Below are 10,464 nucleotides of genomic sequence, written 5' to 3'. Positions count from 1 at the left end.
ACTGCTGGAAAGAAAAGGCAGAAATATCATGTCCCGTTCACTAGGCCATTGATGTAATAACGTCACTGCTCAGACTCCTTGCCAGGTGCAGCACGTGCAGGACGTCTGTCCCCGCTCAGAGGTCGAGCCACGTGACGGGTACCAGAATATTCTAGAAGAAGTTGACGACAGCCAAAGTCCTCTTCACTTTCTCTGGCCCTTTTTTTTTGTCTAGACCTGTAGAGACGCCCTAGGAAGGAGGGATGGCGCCAAATTTCAACACAAAACACTCTTAAACCTAAAGCTTCCACCAGGTGCTCAGGGCTAAGGCCAATTTAAGGAATTTTAAGAATAATGCTGACTGTGCTCAACTATGGAAGGTGGGTTTGGAATTCACAAATCTATCCTTGCTCAAGTGCAGGTAGCCACAGCACATCGGTGATTAGGTAAGTCTCACTTTCCCAGAGAAAGCCCAGTAAAGCCCTCAGAGGAATGCCAAACGACCACGGCGGCACATGTATTACCTTAAGTACTTCCACGGGGACCCAAGTAACTTGAGATAATCATCTTATTAGTCACGCTATAAGCTCAACTACCAAAACCCACAGCGCTAGAACTTGGACTGAAGCAAAACACTTATTTTCTAAACCACACAGTCTAGTTCCCACTTCACTGCTCTCAGAAGAGGAAAACACATGAAATATATACTTAAGAGTGTTAGTTACAGAATGCGGTCAATTCAATGGTTACAGGACTAGGTAGATTTCCCAGATAGCTAAAGAACAGTTCCTTGATGTGATCCATTTAACAGTCAAGAAGAAAAGAAAATTAGAACACTCAAGTCTGTGTCCAGATTGTTACGGTATCCTCAAGGTTTTTTATTTTTATTTATTTTTATTTTTTATTTTTTTGGTGGTACAGGGGATTAAGCCCAGGGGTATTTTAACTCTGAGCTATACCCCCAGCACCCTTTTTATTTTTTTGTTGGAAACAGAGTCTCACCAGGTTGTTAAGAGCCTCAATACTTTGCTGAGTCTGTCTTCGAACCTGAGATCCTCTGGACTCAGCCTTCCAAGTACTGGGATTACACGCATGCACCACCATGCCCAGCACAATTCACCTTGAAGGAACTACTTCAGTGGTTATAATCTCAGGACTTTAAAAAAATTATTTAAGAATCACCTTCAGAAAATGACTCAGAAGATTAGCTCCAGCTTCTTTTGAATTCTATAACAGTTCTAAGGCAAGGAACTGAGTAAGAGAATCTTTAAGATGCCTCTGGCCCAGCTCCTCAGTAAGCAACAGTAAACAGGCTCGTGCGGGCAGGCGGGCGTATAATCCCAATACTTAGAGGCCGAGGCAGGAGGCTCACAAGTTCAAGGCCGGTCTAGGCAACTTCCCCAAACCAGGTCTCAAAATAAAAATAAATATATAAAAAGGGCTGGGGATTTAGCTCAGTGAAGGGGCACTTGGCTAGCAAGCCAGAAGCCCAGCATTCAATTCCCAGCGCTGCAGAAGAAGAACAGGAGCAACAAGAGTCCTCGGGCTGGCTGCTCTAGCTCCTTCCTCATTCTAGAGCAAACAGTGAGTCTGAAAAGAGTTTAGGGTGAGAAAGAGTTCAGCTCCCAGTCTGAGTCAAGGAGTTGTTACGGAATCTTAAGTTTAACATATGGAACGTTTCGTGTGTTTGTCAACCTTGAGTGGAGGTCATGCTGACAGCCTCCATACTGTTCAGGTTTTGGTTGCATATGGTTTGCAAAGCCTTAGGTATCATCTCTTCCCCAGGAGGTCACAAACACTGCAGTGTGTATTTCATGATTTAAAAGAACCAGAATCTCCAAATCCTGACAACTCTATTGGCAAAGTCTTTAGCAACAGCAAACTAGACAATTTCTCAAGTTTTTAGTTTTATCTATATTTTCTAGAACAACATGGAGGGAGGTGGACTGGGATACCCAACAATAGAGTGGGTTAAAAAAAGTTTTGAATAAGACATTTCCTAGATAACAAAGTCCTTTGTTGGCGGGGGAAGTTGCTCTATACATAAGAGTTAAGTTTGGGGCAATATGACACTAAACATATACGCCTGAGTTGTTTACCAATTTAAAGTAAATAACACTAGCAATACATTAAGACTGTCTCATTACATCAAGCAGGTTACCAACTCCCTCTGGCCATTGAAGAGGCCTATTGGGAAATGCCAAGGTCAATCAAGAATGGACTTCTCCTTTGGAGAAGTGGATCTGATTATCAGCATCAGAATTTTACCTGTGCCGTGCGTGGTGGTGCATGCTGGTAATCCCCGCACTTGGGAGGCAGAGACAGGAGGATCGCGCAGGTTTGAAACCAGCCACGCTGGCTTAAGAGACCCTGTTTCCAAATAAAAAGTATAAAAATAGGTCTGGGAGTGTAGCCTGGAGGTAGAAGGGCTTCCAGGAACCCCGGTACCACCAAAACAAAACAAAACAAAAACAAAAACAAAAAAAACAAAACCCGAATTTTACTTGTTTCCTCCAGGCCCAGGTTCCTAGCCTGCTGGGAAGCTTTAATTACCAAGGCAGTTTTATAACCAAGAGCTCCCGTTAGTTGGTTATTGTCTGTCTCCCTGGACAGTGCCTGGTGCAGCAGAGGTCTCCAGTCATAGTGGAAGTGACTGGGGCTGGACGTTAATTGAATGGCATTATCACAGCACTTCTCTTTCTATTCCAATCCCATTTCTCCATTTAAATCGAGGAGAAAGCTGTGGTGTTGCAGAACTGCTTTAATCTTGCTTTCAAATGAGTAGCAAGCTTTGGGCTCTTCTGCAAGTACCTGTAACACTTCCGTTTGCTCTCAGCAGAACTATCTTACGGCTCCATTACACTTAAAATAGCAAAATAAAATGTACTTCTTAAAAGACACAGTTTGTCTTTTATAAGCATGAATTCCAATATAAATATTAAGTCAACAATAGCAGATGTGTTAAGGGAATAAAATAAAAACTCAGGAGGCAGGTGAGTGAAATTTGGCAAACAGTGAACTAAGAAGATGAAAACCGAAATTCTCCTACCAAATGCCACCAGAGAACCTTGTAAGATTCCAGCTTTTATTAAGGACTTTGAAAAATGTTATGTACGTGAACAGGCACTCCATCTAAGGTTGGGGTGCTTCCTCTTCCCGAATCTTGCCAGACCCTGCTGTTCGTCCTCATAAAGCTTGACCTCACGTGGGTGGGAGCCAGGTTTCTCAGTCCAGGCTCCGGGAGCTAGTAGAAGGTAATCGTGGGTCCCAATCTCAAACCCAGGCCTTGCAAGGGGAAAAAGCTGTAGGTAGGCAGGTTGGCTGACTGCTGAGCCTCAGTTTCCTCGTCTGTAAAATGGCTATCACGCTTACCTCCCACAGTCCAGTCACTCAGCACACACTTATGAGTAGCTACTATGTACTGGGCGCTAAAGAATGATGGGTTAGTAATATGGTTTCTGCCTTCAAAGAGTTTACTTTCAGCATGGAAGAGTCAGATTAACACATAAAATTTTTAAAAGCCAAGGTGATTCCATACGCCATTACATTTTACAGGGGTGACTTTACTTTGGAATAATCTTTGAAGTAACATGTAACACCTGGAGGATGAAAAGGATTTGGGTAGCTAAAAGATGGGGTGAAGAGCATTCCAAATGGAGGAAAGCCAGCCTGCCAAGGTCAGGAGGTGGGAGTGCGGTCCTAAGAACTGCAGGAGCAAACAGAAGGTCTCAAGCAAGATGGGGAGTGGCCCAGGAGGAAGGGGTAGGGGAAGAAGGCAAGTTAATGACGCTGGAGTGAGTGAGTGTGTGTGTGTGTGTGTGTGTGTGTGTGTGTGTGTGTGTGTGACTAGGGATTGATCCCAGGGGCATCTATCATCTCTGAATTACAGCCCTAGCACCCACCCCCCTTTTGCGGTACTGGGGATTGAACCCAGGGGCATCCTATCTCCGAGCTACACCCCCCAGCCCTATTTTTTATTCTTTATTTTGAAACAGGGTCGGAGGTGCAAAGGTCCTGAGCAGCTGAGGCTGGCCACGAACCTGTGATCCTCCTGTCTCAGCCTCTCAAGTACTGGGATCACTAGTGTGCACCACCATGCCCTGCTGCCCTAGCCCTTTTTAAACTTTGAAAAAGGATCTCACTAAGTTGTTGAGGCTGGCTGCAAACTTGCAATCCTCCAGTGCACCGCGATGCCCAGCAAAAACACTGGATTTTATTCTAAGGGCAATGGGCGTCCAGTGAGATTTAATAAGGAGTACCTTGGCCAGATTTCCCTTTTAAAAATACTATGTTCGCTACAACGGTCTGGGTGAGGAGGCGCCTTCAGAGGCTGGCGGGGGGGGGGCACTGAGGTCAGTGGGTATAGAGAGAAGTGGCCGACTCGGGATACACTGAGTGCTGCGAGCTGCGCTTCCCCGTGCGCTCACCCGAGACAACTCGAGGTGTTTTATCAGTACAAACTCATCTCAGCGTCACGACAACTCCATTCCTTTGGAACTACGGCTGCCCCCTTCAGTGGAAACAGCGGAGAAGGGTTAGGAAGGCGTCCAGCACGTAGAGAACGCTCAAGTAGTCTTACTACTAGACGGCCACCCAGGGAGGGAGGAAGACGCCGCAGAACTCGGGGACCCGCGCTGCAGAGCTCGCTGCGCCCCGCTAAGGGGTGCTGTTACTGCAGGAGACCGAGGCCCGGGTCGGAGGAGACCCCACCCAGGGCCCCCGGCCCCGCCGCTCCCCTCGCCGTCTGCCTTCCGCCCAGCCGGCCATCCACCATTTGGCCCGACTCCACCAGCTAAATCCTGCTCCGGAGGGAAGGAGCGGCGCCGCCGGCCCGGGGCGCGCGGCCCGGGACACGTACCTGCGCACGCCGCCTGCTCCGCCGCTGGCCCCGCCCCCTGCGCGGCGTCTGCGCATGCGCGCAGTTTAAACGCTCAAGCCCCGCGCCCCGCTTCCCCTTCCGGGAAGCCGGCCCCTGGGTCCTAAAGACCGCCGAATCAGTAGGGACCCAAGAGTGCCTTCCTAGGGAGTGGTGGATGGGAGAGACCTGGCTCCTCTTACTCCTGGCTCTCCTAAGGGTGTCTTCTAAGAAAGGGAGAAACAAAAGGGCGTTCAGCTCCTTTAGGGGGCGTTCTCAGGGACAGCTGAAGGCGCTCACCCTATCTGTGCCCCTAAATCTTTCTTTTGGGAAGACAAGAACCAAGCAAAATGGGCCTCTGTGTTTTGAAAAGTAGGAGATGAGGTTAAGAGTCAGTTTCTGACTAAGAGATCTGTGTCCTCCAGGAGCTGGCTCCATTGGGCGCGCACTTTTAAAACCTATAAGCTAAGTGCAGTAATGCACTTGTAATCCCAGTACTTGGAAGGCTGAGACAGGAGGACCATTGGTTCAAGACCAGCCTCAACACTTTAGCAAAGCCTTCTGCAACTTACTGAGACCCTGTTTCACAGTAAGGAATAAAATAGGGCCGGGAGTGTGGATCGGGGTAGAATGCCCCTGGGTTCGATCCCTAGTACCGACACCTACACACTAAATTAAAAAATAAAAATAAAAACTGCCGTAAATGAAACAGTTAAAATGCATTCCCATCAGGCTTAGACTTTTATTTTTATTTTATTTTTAATTTACATTCTTCCTTGAGTCTCCCTCAAGTCAGACACCCTTACAGAGGTTGAGTGAAATAAACTTTGTAAATATCCTAATGGCTCATTTCATTTGTTTATTGAAGGTCTACTTGTGCCAGACTCAGTGCTCAGTGCTCTGGTTATCTATCCCAAGGACGAAACAGATTCGGCAGCTTGAGTGCTGGACCCAAAGACTTGATTTAAACAAGAGAATCTGCACCTGGCTAGATTTGTTTGGGCCTTTTTATGCCCTGTTCACACTCTTTTTGCGTCTCCCATAATGTTTAGTATAGTCACGGATCAAAATATTCAAAAGGGATTTATTGCAAGGTTGGCAGAGAGAATGAAAAAAAAAAAAAATCAGCCGGGCGTGGTGGTGCAGGCTTGTAATCCCAGTATTTGGGAGGCTGAGACAGCAGGATCGCAGGTTCAGGGCCAGCTTCAGCTTCTTAGTGAGGCCCTCTGCAACTTAGTGAGATCCTCTTTCAAAGTAAAGAATTAAAAATAGGGCTGAAAGTGTAGCTCAGAGGCATAAGGCCCATGGATTCAGTCCCCAGAACCGAAAGAAAAAAAAAAAAATCAAGAATCAGGACACTTGGGGAAAGCACCACTGGGTATGCCACAGCGCACAAGGAGTTAAGTAAACCAGGCGGGGGCGGAGCTACGCCTGGGGGCGGGCCTGAGAACCTCCCCGCTCCAGGCGGGTCCAAGGAAACGTTGTTAAACAAAGCGCCTGACCAATAGGATTGCGGAGTCAACGCCAGTGACTCGCAGGCCATCCAATGGCAGGAGACGTTGGAGCGGCTCGGGGAAGTGTCGCTCCCTGAGCCGGGGTGGGCGTGGCCGCGGCGGGCCGGCTCGAGGCTCTGGCGGGAGAGGACTTAGATTCAGAATTGGTCGTCGGTCGCGATGTTTTCCTCCTGGGCTGGGGCCCGGCCGCGAACGTGGGAGCCTAGCCCCTCGGAACACAAGAAGTGGGTGGAAGTAGGTGTCCGAGGGGCTGCTCTGAGTTTCGGACTTCAGCGTGGCCCGTGGCTCTTGAGTCACCGCGCTTGGGTCTCACTTGGGTTGTAGACTAGACCTGGACGGCTCTTAAAATAATTATGATTAATGGGAAGCCCATAGCCGCAAGACTGCTCGTCCCCGGCCCGTCTGGTTATTCCCAAGTCTCCCCGTCCCATGTAGCCATTTGGGAGGGGGAGCTGGGGATTGAAGCCAGGGCGGCGTTCTACCTCTAAGCTACACCCCAGGCCTATTTTATTATTGTTATTATTATTAGTAGTATTTATTATTGTTATTATTATTATTGTTGTTGTTATTATTATTATTATTATTATTATTATTATTATTTTGAAACAGGGTCTCACTAGGTTTGCTCCCCGATTCGTCTGAATCTCTCTAAATTGACTGACTGGCCGATTCTGTCCTGGAACCTGCTATTTTTCCATCTCGGCCTCCCAAGTACTGGGATCGCAGGCACGCGCTACCGCGTCCAGGTCACCTACTCTTAGTACTAATAACCTCGTATTTTCATCTCTCCTTTCGCGGTTTCAAGCCAGTCCCCTTGCCTCACCTTTTTAATTACAGGACTGGATTGTGGGTAGAGTTCATCCCAGTGGTTTTAAAGGGATTGATTTGGTTAAGTCGTTTGCAGCGTCTTTGAGGTACATTCTGGCCCAGCATTAGGATTTCTTTAGAATTAGAATTGGGATGATGAAGCCCCATTTCCGAACTCTACCGCTGGGCTGCGTTTCAGATTTCCGTGGTTCAAATTTAATGTGAACTAGTCGTAAAAACAAAAGAGCAGTTCCGATGTTACTAACTGGAGATGTCTGATATTCTTTAGGTATTTAAAGCGTGTGATGAAGATAACAAAGGCTATTTGAGCAGAGAGGACTTTAAGGTTGCTGTCGCAATGCTCTTTGGGTACAAGCCTTCAAAGGTAGAGCTCTCTTATGTATTTGGGGATTGGGTAGACAATGCAGTGTGAATGGATCCTTTAATAAGTGCCCAATCTAGCTTAGGCTGTTTAGGAAGCTTTTGGCTGTTAATAAAGCATCAGTGATTTATAAGCAACTTCAGAGGTGTCGCCAGGGCATTTTTAAAATTATTATTGGGGCTTCTACCTCTGAGTTACAGAGGTACTGGTAATATAAAAGGGCTACTTGAGCCCTTTTTATTTTTCAGTACTGGAGATTGAACCCAGGGGCATTCTACCTCTGAGCTACATCTCCAGCCCTATATTTTATTCTTTATTTTGAACTAAGTTGTGGAGGGCCTCATGAAGTAGCTGAGGCTGGTTGTGAACCTGAAGTCCTCCTGTCTCAGCCTCCCAACTACAGGGATTACAAACATGTGCCCCCATGCCTGGCTCTATTTTTTTTTTTTGAAACAAAGCCTTGCTAAAATTCTGAGGCTGCCCTGGGGTTACAGGCATCCACCACCACACCTGGCTCCCATGCTGATTTTTACTTTCTTTTTAAGGACCCAATCCAGTGATGAGTCAGGAATTTATCTCACTGGGCCCAGGAAACGTATCTCTACCAGGCTGCTAGTAATGATAAGAAGTAGGAGATGCTAGGGAGATGTCAAGAGGAAAGGCTAGGATGAGGATGTTGGTAACAGAAGGGTTCACCTAGGAGTTTAACACGCACACTCTGTTCCCCTTAAGTAAATTTTACAAATTTGCTTTAAGTTATAAAAGTTGTATATTCACAGAGTAAAAAAAAAATTGCTTCCCTTTCTACCAGAGAGTCCCACTTCTCAGCAGTTTCCATTATTAGCCAATTTCTTGAGTATTGTTCTAAAATTTTCCATTCACAACAAATGTAAGTGCATATATATATATATATATATATATATATATATATATAGTTTTCTATTGAAGACATCAGAATATGCCCATTTTATTTGAACATGCTTTTCTTACTTACCAATACCTCATTTTAAAAAGTAGTTGCATAAAGGCCGGGCGTGGTGGGCACGCTTGTAATCCCTGCGCTTGGGAGGCGGAGACAGGAGGATCGGGCAGGTTCGAAGCCAGCCGCGCTGGCTTAAGAGACCCTGTTTCCAAAAATAAAAAATAGGTCTGGGAGTGTAGCCCGGAGGTAGAAGGGCTTCCAGGAACCCCAGTACCACCAAAAAATAAAATAAAATGAAATAAAAATAAAAAGTAGTTGCATAGTATTCTCTAGCCGTTTCTTTGTTAGTTATTTGCATTTTTCTTTGATGCTACAAACATTGATGTAGTGGCCATTCTTTTATACTTGAGTACACACACACACACACACACACACACACACACACACAGATTTATGCCGTATGGATATATATCTTAGAATAAATTCCTAGAAGTAGAACTGCTAGGTCCTAGGATATGTACCTTTGCAATTTTGTTGAATGTTGCTCTCTAGAAAAGATTGCACTAGTTCACCAGTAATGAGCGTTTCGCCAAGTCTTGATGAACCTCCTCCTTTGGTACAGCAGATGTCTTACTCCTGTCTTCGTGTTCTGCTTGCCTGTTACATGCATCCTGGAGCTGGATGCCTTAAACTAGGGCGCTGGATGGCCACTCAGGACTGTGACTAGAAAGCCCTCCCATAGTCCCTCCTTAGACCAAACAGCTTGGCAGTCAGTGACGACCCACTGCTCCTCATGCATGGACTTTACCTTTCTGTGAGACTGCAAGCCCTGTGCAGCCAGGGACGCTGTGATGTCCCACTTCTGCATCCTCCAGTGTGCTGAAATACTTCATAACGTCATAGTAAGTAGGTCTTGTTGACCCAGATAGGTTGCATGAACACCCCAGGTAGACTGAGAGTGGTTCTGCTATTTGGAGGCGCTTAGTTGCTGAGAGGCTGATTCCTGCACTCAGAGAATAGGCAGGGTTTTCTCTCTAATATTGCAGCTCTCCTGCTAACCTGCAGTCATTTCAGCTGGAATTCAAAGCAAATTAGCTGAAAAGACTGGGCCTTTGAAGCGTGTGTTCAACCTGGAAAGATATCTTGTTTCATTTTGCCTTTTTCACATTGTCTTATTCAAGTCTTTAATTTCAACTTTAGAATATGTGAAGAATTTAGTAACAGGTACAGTGTTGTGGCAACATACTGTATATATACTCCATGTAATTTAACAGGTTTTTACTTTTCTTACTGGATTGAGGTTTTGGATTTATTTTTTAGGCAAATGAAATATTTAACTGTGTCACTAAAAATACAGTACTGACAGTGTATCACCTGTATACTTATCAGTCATTTGTACAATGAAGTTTTATTAAATAGATGACATTAAATGTATCCATATCTTCCATAAAATTTAACAATTTAAAATTTTTAGACTATGTTGACATTTGGGGTTCATGTTTTTAAAGGGGATCTTTTTTTTTTTTTTGTCTTTTTGGATTGGGGATCGAACCCAGGGCGGGGCACTTGCCAGGCAAGCACTTTGCCACCGAGCTACATCCCAGCCCGGGGTTCAAGTTTTGAATATTGCTTTTGAACAAATGAAATATTTATTGATTTTAGGTCATTAAATCAAATAAGATAATGTATGAATTCCTATCATAGAAAATATATTCTTTGAAGTGTTGTAAAATGTTATTTTGAATAGTCATCACATAATCCTGTTATTTCATAAGCAAAGCGCTTACATAGTAAGTCATTTATACCCTTGTGCAATTGTTTATACAATGAATTGATGAAGTGTTACCATTTTAATAAAAGGAACACTTGCTGGCTGCTAGGGAAATAAAGACCAATGAAACACAGTCCCTACGTTGAAGCAGTTTGCAGTCTAGTATTGACTGACTTATAAAACTGTGAGCGGTAGATATCTAGGTATTTGAGAACAGGAAGAGAAGGGGACAAT

At 45.3% G+C, this 10,464-nt stretch overlaps 1 protein-coding gene across 1 annotated transcript in view; it reads left to right on the top strand.

Annotated features, from left to right (window-relative positions):
• Nucleotides 1–6,507: 6,507 nt before the first annotated feature.
• The window catches only part of EFCAB11 (EF-hand calcium binding domain 11), a gene marked incomplete at both ends in the record, with an annotated part of 31,155 nt that continues 27,198 nt past the window's right edge, over nucleotides 6,508–10,464 (top strand). The window contains 2 exons of the mRNA XM_080707620.1: nucleotides 6,508–6,582; nucleotides 7,445–7,540. Of these exons, the coding sequence (XP_080563746.1) occupies nucleotides 6,508–6,582; nucleotides 7,445–7,540 (171 nt within the window). The remainder of the gene's footprint in view (nucleotides 6,583–7,444; nucleotides 7,541–10,464) is intronic.

Source organism: Muscardinus avellanarius (genome assembly GCF_963383645.1).
Source record: "Muscardinus avellanarius genome assembly, chromosome: 12".
Lineage (NCBI taxonomy): Eukaryota > Metazoa > Chordata > Mammalia > Rodentia > Gliridae > Muscardinus > Muscardinus avellanarius.
The sequence above is the reverse complement of the archived record's forward strand: the minus strand, read 5'-3'. Positions and strand labels throughout refer to the sequence as shown.